A 21,290-nucleotide genomic window follows, 5' to 3' on the forward strand; every position below is an offset into this window, starting at 1 on the left:
ACGGGTGAAGGGACTAAAAAAAATAACTACGAACCTAGACTTAGGGTTTAGGGTTTAGAGAAAATGATTTCATTATCTCTATGGGTTGACCAAGCCAACTCACAAAACATGCTTTGATACCATGTTGAATTTATGGAAAAGATAAATACTTCTTTAACTTCATAAAACTTATTATAATTAGAGTACATGAACCCTATTTATAATAGAGGAAAGTAGTAGAGTCTAATTACAATAAAACTACCTTTGTCCCAATTACACCCATACTCTAACACTTAAAGATAAGTCCTTGTATAATTAAATAATTCAATATAGATAAAAGATAAACATAACTCAAACTAGAACTCTTCTAGGACGTGACCATAAGATAAAGATGTCTTTGTGAGTCCTTCTTGATCTTCCAACTTGTGTGATAAGGATGTCAGCTCGTGGTAATCATGGTGGGTCTTATTTCTTGTGGGCCTTCTTTGGTCGTGTGACCCATCTTATAATACTTTTAGATATGTGGGCATTCCTTGGTCATATGGGTTTGGGCCCTATCTTATAATAATAAATAATATAAATATTTAATTTTATTATTAAATACCAAGGGCGTTGAATTTTATTTTTCCTATTTTTCTCCCCTCTTCGAAATTTTTGAAAGTTGTGGCTTTTAGAAAAAAATTTAAAAGAATTCTAGACACCCTAACTTTGCAATTACGTTTGAGCTAGGGTTGAATTTCAATTCTAAATTAATTCTAGACAAACTAATTCTCTCGAACAATACTTCTCATTCTTTCGTTTTATTCATAGTTTAGGGTAGTTTACTTTCTCCAGGTAAAATGCATTCCACCCAAAAGTTTTATGTGCACTAACAAATAAAACATTTTCCTTAAACTTGTGCTCTAATAAGGCAATAAATTGACCCACGAATAGAATGGTGCACTAACTCTCATAGTAGTATAAATTATAATTTTGAAAGATTAACTTGAACATCTACTTCAAAAGAGTGGACCTTGAAATGGTACCATCCATCCAATATTAGAATTCAATACTTAATACACACACACACACACATAAATAAAGGGCTCATCCAATACAAAAAACCATTTGGTGTGAAACATGTAAAACGTTATCTCAATCGTCCGATCATGATCAACCGCTATCTCAGTCGTCCGATCATGATACTCAATATATATTAGTAGTGAGATAATAATAAGTTAGTTCTGAAACTTTACTACAAACAATAATGACAAAATATATGTTTATATATAGATGGATGATCCAATACGAAAAACCATATGCTGCAAAACATGTGAAATGCTATCTCAGCCGTCTGATCAACAACTATCTTAATTGTTCGATCATGACTTAGACTTAAGGGCCCAACTCAGGATTGGTGAAATTTGGGTATGGAGCCCTTGTTGGGGAGATTATGGAGACTTGCATATAATAGACATGAGAAGTTTGACCCCTGACTCAATCCACCTCCCTTGCAATTTTTTGTTAAACCCTTTTGAGTCTCAAGTCAACATGATAAGTCCCTCCAATCACATTCACCCATGGCCACATAGTATTCTCAAGGAATGGGCTTGATTATGAATAAGTTGGGTCAATGTTCCAACATGCATCCTAAGTAGAGATAACACCTATAGCAAACACAATGACTAAAGGGTATTTTGTTATTTGTTTATTTACTCAAATTATCTAAAGGGTTGAGAGAGTGAGAGACCCCTCCTTCATCATTGGTATTTATAATTCTCCACTAATATTCACAATACAAAAATGCCCTTAGTGTTGGTTCGAAAAGAAGCATAAATAAACTTTAAAAATGAAGGTAGTTACAAAGTCATTGATTGATCTCTATCAAGCTTATCCTTCAAACGAAAAATAATATGATTATTTTTTATATAACTTTAAATAAGCGTGTTAGTTTAAATAAATTAAGTAAAACATAACCTTAATTATTAACTTATATATTTATATAATTTCATATAATAATTTAAATAAATTAAATATATTTATATAATGAAAGTTATATATTTATTAAAATAATTATAAATTATTTAGAAAAAATTATTATTATAATCATATTTCTCATGTTTCTTAATATTTCAAATAATAAAATATTATTATATAAACTAATAAAAAAATATTTAAATGATATAAATTTATTATTATTTTAAAGAATGTATATCTACTACTATGATAATTTAAATGTTTTTGTGAAATAGTTATACGAAGTATATAAATTTTATTTTAAAATTATAATTATTAGATTGCGTGAAATTAAATGAGTGTGTTAATTTAAATAGAGTAAAATATAACTTCAACTAAAATTAATTAAGTATAATTAAAAAAGTTAATTTAATTATATAGATAATTTTAATATTTAATTTTATTATTAAAAACCAAGTGCTTTGAATTTTATTTTTTCCTATTTTTCTCCCCTCTTCGAAATTAAATAATCATATTTATTTTGTCTAATAAAATAAAAAATAAAAATGTTAATAGATTTTTTATTTATAGGTAAACAATACAACAGGACAGATAACTGGGAAATTTAAAGGTTGCTTCGAATGAGCCAGCCCGGCCGTTATTCAACCCGGGTCGATGAACTCACTAACTGATCGCCGTTGCGTAAGGTCACTCAGTAATGGCGGAGAAAGAGAACATTGGAGATAGCGCAAAGGAATATGACCAGGTCGTTAACCCATGGAAGTTGTCTGCAAAAGATGTCGGGAAGATCGACTACGACAAGCTTATCGAAGCTGCGGGAGTTTCATTCGTCGAGTGGAGCGGCTCACTTTTGTCCCTCTCACGTTTTCTTACGTCATGGTGTTTTCTTCGCTCACCGGTACAATTTTTCTCATCGAATTGCTGTTTGTCGGTGTTGATTTGTGTTGTCCTTCTTCGTTAAAATTTTGCGCTTTTGCTCTACCAATATAGGGATTTCAATGAGATTCTGGACTTTTACGGCAGAGGGGAGAAGTTTTGTCAGTATACGGGTCGAGGACCCTCGTCAGAGGCCCTGCATTTGGGGCACCTGGTTCCTTTCATGTTTACCATGTAAGAATTTTTTATTTTTATTATGCCTTCTTTATTTGTTGCTCAATATAAACGGGCCTAGCTCAAGTAAATAAAATCGTTTGGACCTCCAAGTGTGTGTGTGTGTGTGTGTTTTTTTCTGTTTCTTTCTTTCTACTGGAATGCTTCTTGACATTTAAAACGTTGCAGACGTAAGGTTTAAGACTACTGTTTTGATGGTGTCAATTTATCTTCTCAACGTTTCTCCTTGGTTAAAAAAAACAGAAAACTATAGTTATTCTAGTATATCTGTTGACATGACCAACGAAGACCTACATGTCCAATTGTGTGAAAGATGGGCTCAAGCTCACGGACTAAGAAGGCCCACATAATGGTGGCATGATGGCAAATACAGAGTCATCTCATAAAGACTAATGTAATTAATTTATAATTTATGTGTATTATTCACTCGTACTAGGGTGAAGGGTATTCTTGTAATATTAGTACTTTTGATATCTATAAATACAACTTAAGGGAGACGGTTTGGATAAGTCCATTACCCTGATATTTTTTTCTCCAAATTCATCACTCTTCCTCTTCTCCTCCTAAAACCTTCTCTCCACAACTCTTCTTCTTCTTCTCACCCCTTAATCCTCTTCTGTTGTGATTATACATCATGGAATCCTAAGTTTCAACAAGGTATCAGAGCGGGTACTCATATATAGGCTTACACCTAAATTATCCACTTGTAGAGCCACAAAAGAGGGCCTACACCTAAATTATCCACTTGTAAAGCCACAAAAGAGGGCCTATACCTAAATTATCCACTTGTAGAGCCACAAAAGAGGGCCTACATGTGAGGGAGAGTGTTAAGGAATGGTCACACATTAATTAGTGAATACAAAGATCTTGAGTTTATTAGTTCAAAAATAGGTTTCCTAAGTTGGTTAGTCATTTTGGGATGGGCCTTGGACCCAACTTAACATGGTATTGGAGCAGGTTTTGTGAGTTGACACGGTCAACCCACAAAGATAATGTGATATCTCTAGTAGTTTAGGTTCATATGTATCTTTTTTTTTCTCTTTTCAGTTCCAATACCCGTTGTTTTCCTGGCGTTTGCACCTCCATACATATTGCAAATTATATATTGGTAAAAGATATTTGAGTCTACTTTCCAACGCAAAAGGAATTTTGGTTATCAAAGTTTTATACAAACAGAAATCGATATTTTAAGCAGCAAAGGTCAACCTGCAAGAAAAGTTTGAGCAGCAGCACAAAGCTTCTACTTTCGACCATCATTATGCCATCAAGAACGAGACTTTACAAAGATAAATATATTGCTAAAGAAATATCTGTAAGTCTATTTTCTTACCAATTCAACAAATTCTCAATCTGAGTTTTCTAAAGAGAGATATCGATTTTGGAAGAGTCAATGGTCATGCTAGCCAAAGAAGAAATAGTACTCAGTTCGGCTAGATTACAGATTCCAAAATCTATCAGATTCTTTATCTCAAAAGAAGTATATTTTATGAAAAGAAGTTATACTTGGTCAAGTTTGTTAAGTTCTACCATTATCGTCTCCCTTAGTTTTCCAAAAAAGAAAAATGTCACTTTGGAGGCATGAGTATTGCATAGTCGCCTCTTTCTGGCTAAAGTTGTTTTCCTCAAGTATTTCTCTAGTTTATCATCTTGTATTGTTATCACTTCAGAGAAATGACTAATCCCACTACCTAAAAAGTATAGGAGTGTGCCCAACATCCAGCTTGAGTCAAGTATCTTATTTTTCACCCAAAAGGTAATTTGTGTTTGAGCTACCCTTAAACGTGAGTAGTCTCTTTTTTAAGCCCTAAAGTTGGGCTAGTTTTTTGCCTGTAAAAATTGAGCGGAATGTGTTTCAGACTATGACCATTTTGATTGGTGTATGGAGCTTTGTTGTATGGCTAAGAGCAATTTTCTTCTCCCATACTGTGTTTTGTCCAAGCTGGGTTCTTTGTCATTTTTATCTTCAGCTTGTGGGGGAGAAGTAGAAGAAGAAGTACAAGAAATAGATATTTTGTTCCACATTTCTGGTAATTTTTACGTGACCAAAATATTCAAGAAAGGGGGAGCACAAAAGATGAAGTTTTTGCATCTATGAAGAATTTTTTTTGGTAAAGAAAATTGAAGACAAAAAATACTTTTCATTGCAAGCTGAAGTTATAAACTCCAACTTGAAGGGGAGTGTTGAAGAGAAGATATGGAAGACTCTTACATGACTCTCACAAGAAGAAGTCTCACAGAGCCAGAATTAATAGGGTGGAGTCTTACAAGAGTCTCACAGAAAGAGGTCTCATAGAAGAGTCTCAATTTAAAGTTGCTTTAGTTATATTAGTCTTCTATTTATGTTTAGTTGTTTAATTATACTAGGACTTATCTTTAAGTGTTAGACTTTGGGTGTAATTGGGACAAGGGTAGTTTAATTATAATTGGACTCTACTATTTTCCTCTTTTATAAATAGGGGCTCATGCACTCAGATTACAACAGTCAATAAAGCTTTTCTCTTTTCCAGAAATTCAACAATATCAATGAATTTCTTTTCATCTTTTCTTTTTCTGGGAATGAAACGGTCGCATTTATATCGGAATGACTCTTGAAGTCAGTAATTTACTTCTAGCTGATGAAAAAAATGGCTTTAATTTTTTCTTTAGATATCTACTTTATCATCTCCACAGAGTAAACTTGAAATATTACTCATTTATTAGCCAGACCCGTAGCCTATGGTCTAACTGTTCACAGATATTTTCAGGATGCTTTTAAGGTTCCACTTGTAATACAACTGACCGATGATGAGAAGTGCATGTGGAAGAATCTGTCAATAGAAGAGAGCCAACGACATGCTTGTTTAAATGCAAAAGACATTATTGCATGTGGTTTTGACGTAACAAGAACTTTCATCTTCTCAGACTTTGATTTTTTTGGCTTGTAAGTTATAAACTTCTGAGTAAGTCAATGCACTTTTGTTTTCCTTTTGGGAGTTAATTGTAGAATTTTAAATGCTAAAGCCCTTCCCTAGTTATCGGTAATGAATTTGTGCGTAACATATGCTTTGTTTGTTGAATTAGAAATTTTGTTGATGCGTGAAGCTGATTAAAAGCACTCATGAGAACTTGATGACTTTCTTGGTTTGTAAGGTTTTTACATAATAAGGACTTTCATTTTGTCAAATTCTGACTTTGTTGGCAGGTAAGTTATTGACTTGTGAGTATGTCAATGTATTTCCCTTTTGGGACTTAACTCTAGGATTTTAAATACTAAAGCTCTGTCCTAGTTATCAGAGAAAAATTTGGGCATATGTTTGTTGGATTAGAAATTTTTGTAATGCATGAAGCTGATAAAAGGGAATTATTAGTGTTAAAGAATAGTCCTCACATGGATAAGTGGGTGCAAAGATGTTGGGTTTAGTTGGGAAAGAAGTTTCTTAACTTGGGTAGTCATTTTGGAATGGGCCTTGGGCCCAACTTCTCAATGAGAACCTGATGGCTTTCTTGGGTTTTAAGATTCACTTTCAAAAAATTTATTCTTCTTGACTTCATGGTCACTTTCTTGCTTCTTTTTTTGAGTTTTGGATTTGGTCACCTTTTTTTGTGCTTAATAAACAGTTGTCTAAATAACTATTAACACATTCTCAAAAAAAAAGGAAAAAACTACTAACACTTTTTTATTATTATTATTATTTTTTTTTTAGGGGGTTGCTTTTCTCTAATTTTGAATCTTTTTATTTTGGTCAACTTTGAGAGTTGTGTTTTGCTGTACTTAACTTGCAAATTCTGTTGAGCCTGTTAATCTTGGTTAAGTTGCTATTAAAATATCCATTAGTTGTCGTCTACATTGTTCTTCTAACCTTTATTTTAGCAGTTTGGCTAAGTTGAATGTTTTTCCATCTTCCTTGTTGATTTGACACTTTTGACCTGTCCAAACCCCTAATTTGCACTAGGAAATGAGTACTGCAACAGTAGGAAATCTTAAGCTTACAGTTGTTGTTACTTTTTCACCATTATTAAATAGAAAAAAATAAAAAAGCTTACAGTTGCTGTGAAGTCACTTAGGTGCTAAGTTGAAATACCAGGTTCAGTGACACAAGTAAATTACATGAATTCTATTATAGAAGTGTATGCTTTGGAGCTGTGAGAGCCTTGGATGAACCATTTTAACTTGCAGAGATTTATAACAAAATTGAACCTTTTGGATTCTAATAAAGTAAAGTCAAATGAGCTGGATAATTGTTCGCCTAAGCAGAAACATATCTGTTCTTGAAGAGGGTTTGTTGACAGACCTATTTATGATGCATTTGATGGTGTGAAACTAGTATTGTATGTTGATAGCGAAGATGAAGCAAATGATATTCAGATTTCTTGGCTGATTGGCCCTATTCATATTTCACTTTATGAGTATAGACTGTTCTTATGGGTTATGTTGTACGTGAAGAAAGGTCTGTTGATATCTTCCCTTCAGCAGTTCCAACTGTGTACATTTGGACGTAAACACAGACACAGATCAATGACCAACTATTTTGGGGCAGGTTAAGGCGCAAGCTGATTCAATCCATTTAGACATATGATCTAAAAGGACAAGCTGTACTCTGACATAAACTTGACTCTTTATTAGTGTATTTTGTCCTTTTCTGGTCCAGCCTTAGTATTTAACATGTGTCTGTAATTTGTTGAACCTTGTTAAAAATTTTAATGATCTATAATCAATGTTAGCCTTACATTTTGAATGTAGTTTATATCATGAAGATGGATATTGTCAGTTGCTAATCTTTTTTTTTTTCATTTTTGTAATACTTTTTTTCTAAGAATGTTGATTGACCTAGCAATCAGGTTCATCAAATAGTGCTATTTTTGCTCTCCAAAGAACAAATTGTAACGTTCATACAGTAAGCACTAAATAGAATAAAGTCACTCAGATTAGGCATAATTATGACGGTTAGTTCTGAAAAAGTCTAGCAATTCAGAGTGGATCATTGACCTTTCTGAAATCCTTTGCAACTTTCGTCTGCTATCACAATTGTACCTTGTTCTTTTGGATCATTTTGCTTAATCTGATTTAAGGAGAAGATTACATGACAATATGTACTGTATTTTCGGCTGTAGATTGTGTACCTGTCACCTGATACCTCACCCTGTTTTTTTAACGTATTTATGAATTTTTTTCACAGTGCCTACTACAAGAATATGGTGAGAATTGCAAAATGTGTCACTTTCAATAAGGTGATATTCTTTCTAAATTTGTCTGTGCTGAGAGTTTGACTGTGTTTCTTTCTTTATGACAAAATTGTTTCACTAGTGAATTGCTGGTTGTGGGAATATTTGGATTCAGTTCTGAAGATCATATCGGGAAAATCAGTTTTCCACCTGTGCAGGTAAACCAACTGTGCTATGCTGTTGGTATAATTTCTTTTTTCTTATGGAATTACTAAAAAGGTGTGTGCTCTTGGAATCTCTGTGCAAATTGAGACACTGACATTTTTTGGCTGCAGGCTGTCCCCTCTTTCCCTAGTTCATTTTCTCATCTCTTCTCTGGCAAAGATAATCTTCGATGCTTAAGACCCTGTGTTATTGACCAGGTGCATTGGCTTGCCAGACTTTTTATTTTTTTTTTCTCATCTGCTTGTGTCTCCAAAGCAGCTAAAGTAAGTATTGATTATGTGAAATCCATAGGCATTGGTGGAGGGTAGAAACCTAGCTAGATGAAGCAATTCCAGTTTTTATTGCTTGCTGTTGCATCCTTTGTGCTTTACATGATTGCCCATTTACTTTCACTTAAATCAAGTCATGTTGTTGGAAAATTAAGTATTCGATCTTATACAGTAACTTTTTTTGGAATTCTAAATTGTTTTTTAGCAGCTAGTAATCTATTGTGACTTTAACCACCATATTGCCCTGTATTTTCTCTAACTTTGATATTTAAGGTTGTCTTTCACTGTTCTCAAAACTATAAGGAGAAGAATGATTGTTTTACTTGGTCTATTTCTGTCTTTTTACTCGTTTGTTTCCTAATATGCTAATCTTGCATGCCTATTGCCTTCTATTCTTCCTTTATTTTTTTCTCTTCAGCCATTTTCTTACATTGTTTTCATTTTCAGGATCCTTATTTCAGAATGACACGAGATGTTGCTCAAGAATAGGTTACTATAAACCTGCACTGATTGAGTTCTCTTTCTTCCCTGCCCTTCAGGTTTCGATTTGGAGGCTTAATTATATTTTTGGGTGTACTTTACCTCCTCGTTATTAGGTTGCATGCAAAATTTAGGACCAGATGAGCCATTCCAGCATATTACTTTTGTAAGCAGAACCTAGTCCTTTGCATTTCAAAGTCTTCATGCTACTTTTAAGGTGTCTATACTTGGTCTGGCCAACAAATTTGTTACTGCAAAACTCGAGCAACTTGCCATGCTTGTACAAATTTTAAGTTTGGAGCATGCAGCATTCAGGGGATTTGAATATTTGGAAGAAAATCACTTGCTTATGTATCCAGAGTGTTGATGACTTGAACTGTCTCTAAAAAGACTGAATTTTATTTCAAATTGCCTAACGCTGATATTAGAAGTCTTGGCTCAATAAGAAAGTTCCCAAGGGAGAGTTACATTAGGAGAATGTACAACAAAGAAATAGCAAAAAGAAAGAGGGCTCCATGGGGAAAAGATGTACAACAGCAAGGTGCTGCCAGGGAACCCCTTCTCTAGCCAAAGAGTCAGTGATGCTATTTGCACTCACATTGGGGCTTTCTTGATGTGAATTCATGAGTTGAAGACTAAGGCATCTGCAGTATTTTGTGTGTGTAGCCAATATTCAAGAAAAGCTGATTGCAATTTGAAATACAGAATGCTTTTGTATGTCTTCAAGAATGTTACTCTGAGCATATTTTTGTAGGAAATTGTGTTCCATATCTTTAGGTTGAATGCCCATTTCTCATCTTAGCCACTAGAGGGTAATAAATGTTAATCCTGATCATAGTGATGTTCTATCTGGATCTTTGGTCATGAGATGGATTTGTTTGAGGTGATTGATTTCAGATAAGTTAGGTATTTTAATCATCTTTTCTTTTGTTCTTTCCAATGTGCTGTCTCCGACAAATTACGAAGTCTAATATCTTTACTTCTTTATGGATTTGTTAAACCTGCCCTTTGTATTTGCTTCGTTCAGTGCCTTGTGCTTGCCAAATCATTTCATTTATGAACTGCAGGGAGAGACTGGGAAAATGTCTGCAAGTGATCCAAACTCAGCAATATATGTGACAGATTCTGAAAAAGTTATAAAAAACAAGGTTTACATCAAATCTTTGATCTTTTTTTATTCTTTTGGTTAGTGAACTTTTTCTATTTAACTATGAGCTTTTAATGAGGCCATTACTTGATTTGATTTTGATATTATAAATTTAGTTTGAAAGATACTGTTAGAATCTCCGCTGTACACATTAAGTTCTATATTTTTCTCTTTAGTTAGGCCTTCACTATGTGAGACAGCAAAAATACAGTGTGTCAAGTTATGGAATCTGTCCTTCTGTTCTGTAAGAAACATATCCACAGAAGTATTGGTTAGACTGCTCAAATTCTATGAGTCTTTCCACCTTATTGTGTTCCCAAGATCTATACCATTTTCCCTAGATTCAGCTATACAACATTACTGTAAAATGTCTATGTTAGTTGCTTGATGGATATGATTGCAAATATCGGTGAAGGTTGTCAAAAAATAATTTTGTGGTTTTTTTTTTTTCGTTTGCACAAATGGGTATTATATAAAAAGTATGGTCATGATATCTGTTTCTCTTTTGCCTCTCAGGCTTCTTTTCTCCCATTTTGGTTTATAGAGTTCTGCCTTTTGTCAAAAAATATTTGTCCTTATGAAATTTGTGTTAGGAGTTTTAGTTGGACTGACTGTAACTGTGTTAAAATGTAGGTGTATAAGTTTGCCTTCCTTCTGAAATTTGTGTTAGGAGTTTTAGTTGGACCGACTGTAACTGTGTTAAAATGTAGGTGTATAAGTTTGCCTTCTCTGGTGGGCAAGACTCTAGAGAGAACCACCGGAAATATGGAGCAAATCTGGAGGTGCCAATTTGTTAATCTTCCTATTTATCAATAACCTGAGTCAAGAAACATTATGACTGCCTTTTAATCTCCTAGCACTATGGTAGCCACGGTCCTCATCAGACCAGTTTAGTTTCCTAAAACTGAGCTTGCCACTGATTGACAGGTGGAAGGAAACCATTCTTTTAAACTAGCAGTGCAAATGCCCCTTGGATATTTTAACACATTTGATCTCTTTTGTTGTAGCGAACATGTCTTTTGTGCATTAATTTCTACATCTTTTCTTGTGCTGCTGGATCTTATTATGTTAATTGGTGCATAGAACATGTTTGCTCACCTTGGGTGTCGCTTTTTTGTCGATCATTGAAACTTATATGTTTGTCAGACACTTAAATTTAGATTTAGCTCTATTGTTCTGTCAGCAAAGTTGCTTCTTGCTTTTGACTGTTGTTTAGGTTGATATACCAATTAAATATCTGGGTTTCTTCCTCAAAGATGATACTGAACTTGAACACATACGGACGGTTAGTTCACTCCATGATCTATTGTTATATTTGGTAACTGTTCTCATATCGTTATGGTGATTTTACTGACTCTCTACTTAAGTAAAGCATACTTTTGCAGGAATATGGGGTTGGGCGGATGCTGACAGGGGAAGTAAAGAAACGTCTTATTGAAGTCCTAACGGAACTGGTTGAAAGACACCGCAGGGCCCGGGTTGAAGTCACTGATGAGGTAACTTCATGTTGCATATTTTTGGCAGATGTAACCAGTTTGGAACATTCTTGCCAGAAAGTGTACTGTATTGCTAATGTTGTTTTCTTTATGCTTTCAGATGGTGGACGCATTCATGGCTATCAGACCTCTCCCCCAAATGTTTGATTAAACACATTTTTAGCATTCAGAGGATTTGTGGAAGATATAGGAGGTTTTTTCCTTCATTTTTTTCTCAAAAATGAACATTCGGGACTTCGCTTTGAATTTAGATCTAGTCATGAGGTATTGTCAACTGTAAGTGCTTATAGTTTACTTCATTTTTTTGTGTTGAAAGGAATGTTGCCAGTTCCATTTTTCATTCTAGTTATCTACTACTTCTATTATACCAAATATATGAACTAATAAAAAATTATGCTCTTAACTTTGGGAAGCTTTTGTAGGAGAGATGAAAAACTGGGAGGAGAAAAGAGGGTGAAATGAATTTTATCTCATTCTTGAACTTGGGTTTCAATCGCTTTTGATTTCTGGTAGAAAGAAATGTAGGGAAACGGTGAAGTTTACTGCAGATTAAAGGATGTAGTAGCAATTGAGAAGCCAGTAGAATACTATGAAGTATAAGCAAAAAGGGGATTGAGAACCCTTACATATCATCCACAAAGATGAAAATGCTTTCACTACAGGCTACAGCATAGTAGGTTGATTAGTGCTCAATGGGGTGAATAGTGTTAACTTCAATTTCTTTTAGTAAATATCTTCTGTTATTTACTTATAATTATACAAATAACTACTAAGAAAAGCTCATAAATTTTTTAGGTAATTTCCTGCTAAAGCACTAATAATATTCTAAGCTAAAAATTTACCCTTCCTTGCCAATCAGGTCCATAATTAATTAATCTGATAATAATAGAGATAAGATGAACAGAATTGCAATCATTGTTCACGCCTCCTTGGAACTTCTTGCCAGTAGTGACTTATTAAAGATTATCAATCCTGAGTAATCAAGAATACACTTCATGGAATTTATCCTCAGCCAATGTGTAATTAAGTCGAACCAGGGAGGTTTTGATGAGGAAAACCCTTTATTCCATATGAAAATTTGTATTTTTTTATCTTTTTCATTGTTTGAAACTTTTTTATTTAACATTGACAAAAAAGGGTCTTCATTTTTTGTGAAGTTAACACAAAAAAGGGTTCAGAATTTTAACTTGCTGTAAAAAACCATTTTCTCTCAAATTCGCTGGGAAAACACGCTTATCTCAGGCCTTGTTAGTGTTTTTTTGAAGAAATGTTAAACAAATTTTTTTAGTAGAAATATGTTTTTAGGGACCATTAATGCCTCGTGTTTCCTGGAAATTCTTACAAAAAAAAAATCATATAATTTTTCAAATAAAATTTTTAACCCAAGGTAAACCCGAAAACCATATTAATTTTTTTTGAATAAATATTTGACAACATAGATGTTGTAATACTTTTATTACAAGAAAAATTTTCATGGCAATTTTATATTTGACATTTTGTTTTACTAAAAATTTATCGGATAAGTATGATAATGTATGAGATTGATTATTAATTTCTATTTATTTCCCTATAAAATGCACTAATAGGTCCGTTTAATTTTTCTTGAAGTTTTTAAAATTTCCATGTAATTTCCTAGTAAGGAACTAATAGAATTTTATTTGAAGGTTTTTTTTGGAAATATGTATTATAGGAAAAACATTTTTAGCTTTTTTTTTTGGGATATAACTAACATGCCCCAATGAATTTCAAATTTGCTCGAAAAGTTTCATGCATTTAAATATTTTTTTGGGATAAGTGGAGCTTTCTCAATGAAATTAAAATTTTGATGGAAAAACTTTCTCCCAGTGGGTTTCAATTTGTTAGGAAAAATATTTCTATTTTTCACTTTTATCAACCAAATTTTAAATTCACTTTCTCCCCATTAATTTTTGGATAAATGTTTATTGGGAGCTTCAAGTTTTTGTGAGAATTATTTTTTAGTGAATTTACTAATTTGCTGGCAAAAATTTTCAAATCCACTATAAGATGTAGTTCTACCAGAAATTTTTGTCGGCCTGTGCATTGAACAGCTCAACAAGACCACTGTTCATCTTCATTCTAGGGATTGGTTATGTGAAGATTTCACCTAAGCCTAACATCAGAAACAATTTCATAATTTTTCTAACATGTCAGACATGTTTGATATGTATGTTCCCTCTTGAGAGATTGTCAAAAATGAATCTACTTCCAAAGAGACTTCTTTTCCTCCTCTTGTTTTCAATTTCTACAAAAACTTGTTTGTCTGTCCTACTGCATAATCTCTTTCTTTAACATTACCAATCTAAGTTATAAGATTTATCTCCTACAATGCAGCACAAAAAGCATATAGTAACTTATTTTTCCAATCAGCAGCACACCCTATTCTGGATCATCATGTCATTATACCACTCTTCATTTGAACTCCACTAGACCTAAAGGCATCTGCTCTTTGTTTTTTCTACAATTTTATCATGACTGTTTTTAAAGAATATTCTGCTTAAATTTTAATTTGTTTGATCAGTTATAAACTCTGCAAATTATCATATAAAACTATATAAGCATTTAGTAAAGCCTAGTTTTAAATGCTAGCCAAGCATAGAGAAATGCTGTAAACTGATTTCTGATTGAAATTATGAGGCCTTTAAAACTCACAAGTCAAAGAATATCTCTATAATGAATTGAAAACTTTATCATTAAACAGGCAATACAGGGAAAGTGAAGCTCCACAAAAGCACAACTGCATAGAATTCCCAGTGCAAGCCAGATCAGTCGTGTCCACGATAATGGATTAATGTTACAAGTCCCCGTTTCCAGTCCATCAGTCACCATTGTTCTCTTTTGTATGAACAGTAGATGCAAAAATATCTTGGTTAGTATCTTGTCACTTGATGAGAACTCATGCATGCACCACATCTAAGTGGGATGACCAGTCAGACAGTGCAGAATCTCCTGAATCCAACTAAGCCCCAATCAGGACAAAGGAGCACCAGACTCTAATTCCACGTCCAGCTCCATGTCAAAGCTACCTAACTCCAACCAGTGACTACAGTTTGATGCCTTCAAAATATTTTTGAGGAATCTCTGATAGGGATGTCAATGATGAAACACACTTGAACTGTTCCAAATAAACATGGATTAGTTAGATCATATTAGATGAATGTGGCACAACAAAATGAGAAACAATGTAAAACTTGTTTCTTCAGAAAGAAAGAAATGATAAAAAATTTAAGCCTTTGGAAAAAAAAAAACATGGTTGCAGGAGACAAAGCGAACCTTGTGCTGCTTGTATTTCCCCCTGATTGCCTCCAAAGTGCAACCCTTTTTATTTAGTTGCAAATCATGAATGGCAAGGATGCAATCCTTCAGCTCTGATGGTTTATAACCCGTATGCCATTGAAGAGTAGAATCCTGAAAACAAAACAGCTAAACTATGAAAAGGATATGGAAAATAACTTTACAAAGAAGTAAATTTACATAAGCAGGCACTTACCCAGGGATGCATCTTTGGATTAACTGTAAAGTTTGAAACAAATATGACTGAAGCAGCAATGACAGATGGCAGGAACTTCACACAGCTATAATCAACTAAGCTCAACTCTGCTAAGTAATAACTCAGGAACTCCAGTTGCAAATTTGTTGACTGTTAACAAGTTCATAAGTCAATAATTGATTAAGAAGTGAAACTTGACACAGCGTACATAAAAATGCTAAAAAAAGAGTGGTAATCAAGGGAAAAAAAAATATTAACCAACCTTAGAGTTTTCTTGGGCTGCCATTGTGAACCTCCTGTGAATTTAGAACAGGTTAAGTAGTGATCAATACATTAGGTTAAGCTGAATATTAGAAATATAGGACGATTTAATTTGAAATTAGCTGATTATTAGTTTATTGGGTCAATGGATCAGATCATCACATATCATTTGAAAGGTATTCAACGCAAGCACATGAAACAGCGAAGTCATCAATCTGATAAGAGTCAAATTCCAGACAAACATAATCTCCAGATAGAGAGAAAATGGCCACTCTTTCAATCAAATCGGAAACTGGATCTCCAAAATCCAAAGTAAGATCCATCAAAATGACCACCCCGACCATTTTAACCCACTTCTAGATAAGCTCACACGAAACACCATATCATTCAAAAAATTAAACTTGAAACTTATGAATTAGAGAAGACTTAACACAGAAAGGGATGCCTCTTCCACAAAAGCAATGGATCAAAACAATAAATACAAAACAAAAACGCTTTCACAAAAGGAGCCAGCTTACCTTAGAAATGTCTTTATAGTAGGATTCCCCATTTCAAAGTTGAGTAATTTGAGAACAGAAGTCTCCATCTGAACAACCTACAAAGCCATACCCACCTCATCCATCAGAATACTACAGCTAATCCAGAGAGAGAGAGAGAAGCCAACATAAAGGTTAAAAAACCCAAAAGAGAGCGTACTTCTTCTTTTGCGTAAGTATTATCCGTAATATGGCAGAAGTCTTCCACATGTGGTGCACTAATCTCTTCATATTTCCTGCAGCCAATGAGAAGAAATGAGTCCAAGAAACAGATAAACCGTTAGACCAAATGTGCAATAAACAAATTGCTAAAGGGAGCTTACGAAGCAATAAGCATGCAAGTGACACCAAGCAATTGGAGCTTCTGCCGATTGATGGCATGTATAGAGAGGTAGCGATCAACATACGAGACCGTAAGATAAAGAGTATCTGGAACTAGCTTATATTCCTCAACGACGTCAACTAACCAATCCACCAAAACCCCCCTCATATTCGCAGTCACATCATTTTGTACCGCTTCAATAAAATTGGGCAAAGGCCTTCTCTTCTGCTCCTTCTAGTGCACGTACCAACCACCATCAACAAAACCGCGAGTCGAAACTCAAAACGAGGGAGGAATGAGAAGAAACAAAGTGAGAATCAAATTGGACCTACCTCCATTGAGCGAAGGTACTCATAGATTGCGGACGCATAAGGCCCGCACATCTGCGGGTCTTCAGTCTTGGCATCGATGTCCACCGCAGCTTCTGGTTTCTTATCCTTCTTCCTCGATCTGGTTTCGGGTTTCTCCGTACCCGGAGCTAGACGAGACCCCACATTGGAGACGTTGGACAACTCGCCCAGCACGACGCGTTTCTTGGTCGCCGGCTGAAGGGCTTCAAAGGCGGACCTTTCTCCTGTGCCAGCCGTGGCGGCTACGGCCACTCTCTTCTTTGCCGCCCGTGTAAGGCGGACGCAGTTCTCCTTATCGACCATGGGAATCGAGTAAGTTTCCGGTTAAGGCGCGAGAAGAAGAAGCAGAGGTGGAGAATGGAGACTGGAGGATGGAGGACGGAGGAAGGTGGAAACGGGAGCGAGGAGAGGCGGGCTTTTACCGAGGAGTGGTGCCGCCATTTTGGGTGTTCGAAAAATTGCCTTAGCGCGCGATTTGGGACGGTTTCGTTTTGGTTTTGAAAGTTTTGGCAGACGGCGTAATTTGGTTGAGTTTTAAAGTTTGACGAGTTCGAAATGTTTCGAATTTTACGCGCACTCGTTTGTTTTTTGTGGGAGAGGCTGACATACGCAACATGCCCACGAGTTGCATGGAGCCCAACCTGATTATGTTCGAGCCGAGTTTCTTACCGAACCTCGTCTCGAACCTAAAATTGTTATTAAGTTCGAGCCCAACGAGTTTGAACCGAGCTTCGAGCCGAGTTCGAACCTCAACATACATTTAAATTTTTTTTAAAATATATATATTTAATAAAATATATATAAAATTATGTATACATTTTACATAAAATTAGACATAACCCATATATATAATACGTATATAAGATTGGGTATAACATCTACTTAAAATTAAGTATAATCTATATATATAATATATGTATAAAATTCGGTATGACCTCTACTTAAAATTGGGCATAATCAATATATATAATACCTACATAAACACTCCATAAAGATTCCATAAACACTTCATAAAATTATTTATACACTCCATAAAATTATTTATACATTTCATAAAATAGTCTAAACACTCCATACACTGCATAACATTATAAATAAACTCCATACAATAATCAAACACAACAAAATTAAATGAAATATCACTATCAATTTACAATCACCCAAATAAAAACTATAAATCCTTTTAATAAAATCTTATTACTATTAGAGACTTACTAGAAAATTACAATAAATATTTTAAATTTTTCTTAGGAAAGTTAAATGGACCTCTTATTGCCTTTTCTAAGGAAATAAATAAAAATTAATAATTAATCTAATATTATTATTATACTTATCTAATCACATAAAATGTCAAACACAAAATTGCTATGAAAATTGTTTCATGCTCAAAGTATTATATCATCAACTGTCAAATACTTATTCAAATTTTTTCTATATAGTTTTCTAAGCCATCTTGGTAAGAAAATCTTACTTAGAAAATTATATGATTTTTTAAAAAGAATTTATAATTAGAAAAATATTTTGAAAAAACATGAGGCACTAATGGTCCCTATATTTCTACTAAAAATATCTTTTCAACATTTATTGCAAAAACCACTAATAGTCTCTATAAACGTATTTCTACTAAAATATCTTTTAAATTTCTTTAACAGCCATGAGGAAGGGACAAAGAGTTTTTTTTTCCCTTGTTTATGATCTCACACTTAGGGGTGGCTTTGAATAAATTACATATAAAATTATGGATACATTTTAAAAAAATATAATGATAGGGGAGGTTCAGGATTGAATTTCAATAATGGATTAAAATGCACCAATATTAATCTTTTTTACTCCAATTGTTGTCTAGCTTGTATTGTAATTTTTTAATCTGGCCATAATTTATTATGGCATCCTTAGTGCCCTTAGATGAAAATTTATATTATAGGAAAAACAAAAAATATTTTTCCTATGATACATGTTCCAAAAAAAACCTTTAAATAAAATCTTATTACTATTAGTGATTTATTAGAAAATTACAAGAAATATTTTAAAATTTTCTTAGGAAAGTTAAATGGACCTTTTATTGCCTCTTCTAGGGAAATAAATAAAAATCAATAATCAATCTAATATATTATTATACTTATTGATAAATTTTTAATTAAATAAAATATCAAACACAAAATTGCAATGAAAATTGCTTCATGCTAAAAGTATTACATCATCAACTGTTAAATACTTATTCAAAAAATTTCTTTACAGTTTTCTACCCCATCTTGGTAAGAAAATCTTACTTAGAAAATTATATGATTTTTAATAAAAAAATAAATTAGAAAAATGTTTAAAAAAAAATGAGACACTAATAGTTCATAGAAACTTATTTCTATAAAATTTATTTTTAATTTTTTCGAGAGCTATGAGGAAGAAGAGAGTTTATGGAAAAAGTTTTGTTTTTTTTTTACTTTATGATCTCGCACGTGCGAAATCATCTTCGCTTAGGGGAGGGGGGAGATTATTTCTCCCCTAATTTCTCCCCTGAACTTAGGTTCTGGTTTTCCGCCGAGACGATGTGGAGGGAAGGGGGTTACGGCGCCGGGGAGGACAATTGCGACTGAGGCGGCGGCAATAGAAGTGGCGGTGACGGAAACATTGGCGACGACGAAGAGAGGAAGAAATCGAACGGACGAGCAGCTGTGACGACTGTAGAGACGGCCGGCGAACAGCTGGGACGGTGACAACAGCCGAAGGGAGGGGCTCGATAGTGATGAGGGGAGGAAAATCCCCCCCCCCCCTCGCTCTCGATCCTGCTCCCACTCCCAATCTCGATACCGATACCGATCCCGATCCCGACTCACCTCGAGCTGGCTTGCGAGCCGACGAACTGAACCTGGCTTCGGTCGAGCTCGGCTAGATAAGGTAAATGAGCCGATTTCAACCGGTACTGAGCCGAACTCGAGCCGCTCGCGAGCCAGCTCGGTTCGAAGCCACCCCTACGCACCACCATTTGCATTTTGCGTTTCACAAATCTCCCGATCAAGGAATCCGATTATCGGTTTACAATGACGCCCACCCCCGCTCTACTCAACTAGCTAGGGTTACCTTGGGGTTTAAGAGTGGTATTGAACCAAGCCGGTTTGAGAGTAGTTTGAGCTTGGCTCGGTTCCCACTCGGTTTGGTTTAGTTTATCTCAAAATCAAGTTTAAGATCGAGATCATGTTTGATTAAGTTAAATAGCCGAGCTTGAGCGAACCATGGTTCGATTCAATAACTAGTGAGTTAGATCATTACTTAATGATGCTTCAAATGAAAATCGGGATTCGGCAGTGGGCGACAACGAGTTCGGGGAATCAGGAAATGGGGATTTGAAGTTCTCCGATCATTCCCAAGTTTAAACCGAGAAAGAATCAAACTGCAATCTACCCCTTTAGGTAAGTTTTGGTTTTTTATTCGATTTCATTTTCTTTTTCTTCAATGTTCCTCTCTGATCTTCATCGCTCAAACGGTTTTTCTATCCGAGCATCGTCGACGGAAGTGACGGAACAGAGGTATCAAGTAAGCTCAAATTTTGCAGTCTTGATCTAGTGGTATTCATGTCATGTTTTATTTTTATCTTCGACGAAAGTTACGGAATGGTCCAACAAAGGTATGCTAATCGATTTTTGTTATGCACGCAATAATATTATTATTTTAATTATTTTTATTTAATTTACTTTATTTTATTTTAATTAAAGAATTCATAGGCCATAAGAGCATTTTTGGAATATTTCATTTATATGGGTATTTTTGTAATATTTTATCTTAAACCTTGTAAGGGTAAACCCTATTTAAACGATAAGAGTAATGAAAAAGCCGAACATTGATTTAGGTTAAACAGGGTTTTGAGTTCTCTTCGACGAGTTCAAGGGTGTGCGTTCTCCTTAACAAACCTAAGGTTGTCAAGTTTCCCTTTGGGTTGATTTTCGTCTTTCTCTTCTTCCTTACGAAACCATGTGTTAGATTTGGGACCATAACGATTGGTATTAGAGTAGGAATATAATGGGTTATTCTATATCCCAAGAAAAATGGATTACTATGGGTAAGGAATTGAAAGAAATACGCATATTTTGTGAACATTCTATTAAAATATGTAAGAGAGAAACTCGCTGCTAAAAAAAAAAGGTCATACGACCTAAATTATCGGAGCACGAAAAATTCACAGAAGTATACGCGGTAGACGCTGTGTCGGATGGGCAGACAAGCCAGAAAATTTCAACGTTTCATATCAAGGAAATCTAACTACGGGCCAAGTGCTAGAAAATTTCAACATTTCAATTTAATTTCCCGATCATGGGATTTATATGACAAGGACCCTGGAAATCCGAAATCGGAGGGTATTCTGCCAAAACCTTGTCGGCACTGGACGATTTGGGCGCGACCTCAAATCAGAAATTGGAAATCTCTGAGTAGGGACGTCATGCGTAAAAATCCGAGTAGGGCAAGGGGACTAGAAATTCCAAAATCACACCAACAAGGATCACAACAAGCAACACTCAG

The 21,290-nt window shown here is 34.5% G+C and overlaps 1 protein-coding gene and 1 pseudogene across 2 annotated transcripts; one reads left to right on the forward strand and one right to left on the reverse strand.

The window, feature by feature from the left end:
* The first annotated feature begins 2,632 nt into the window (after positions 1 to 2,632).
* Positions 2,633 to 12,083, forward strand: LOC137951134 (tryptophan--tRNA ligase, cytoplasmic-like; annotated as a pseudogene).
* A 2,408-nt stretch (positions 12,084 to 14,491) lies between these two features.
* LOC137951676 (putative cyclin-A3-1) lies at positions 14,492 to 17,221 on the reverse strand. Of its 2 annotated transcripts, none has more exons than XM_068798506.1 (8): positions 16,764 to 17,221; positions 16,433 to 16,662; positions 16,270 to 16,345; positions 16,092 to 16,168; positions 15,575 to 15,608; positions 15,313 to 15,462; positions 15,096 to 15,230; positions 14,492 to 14,937 (listed from the first exon to the last, which is right to left on the reverse strand). In XM_068798506.1, the coding sequence occupies exons 1-8, from the start codon at positions 17,082 to 17,084 to the stop codon at positions 14,866 to 14,868; spliced, it is 1,095 nt and encodes a 364-aa protein (XP_068654607.1). In that variant the 5' UTR covers positions 17,085 to 17,221; the 3' UTR covers positions 14,492 to 14,865. The 2 variants fall into 2 exon arrangements, with proteins under 2 accessions (XP_068654607.1, XP_068654606.1); XM_068798505.1 differs by having other exon boundaries at positions 16,433 to 16,665.
* Positions 17,222 to 21,290: the final 4,069 nt, after the last annotated feature.

Source organism: Aristolochia californica, unplaced genomic scaffold (assembly GCF_029961685.1).
Source record: "Aristolochia californica isolate CCGP_79_NKW_82.1479 unplaced genomic scaffold, dmAriCali1.0.hap1 SCAF_15, whole genome shotgun sequence".
NCBI lineage: Eukaryota > Viridiplantae > Streptophyta > Magnoliopsida > Piperales > Aristolochiaceae > Aristolochia > Aristolochia californica.

What these genes read in the sequence shown, in the direction of transcription:
- LOC137951676 (XM_068798505.1), bottom strand. Translation starts at nt 17,084, where the DNA reads ATGGTCGATAAGGAGAACTGCGTCCGCCTTACACGGGCGGCAAAGAAG. An exon ending in ACTATAAAGACATTTCTAAG is followed by an intron (nt 15,609 to 16,091) that starts GTAAGCTGGCTC and finishes CTAAATTCACAG; the next exon opens with GAGGTTCACAATGGCAGCCC. An exon ending in CAGCCCAAGAAAACTCTAAG is followed by an intron (nt 15,463 to 15,574) that starts GTTGGTTAATAT and finishes ACTTGTTAACAG; the next exon opens with TCAACAAATTTGCAACTGGA.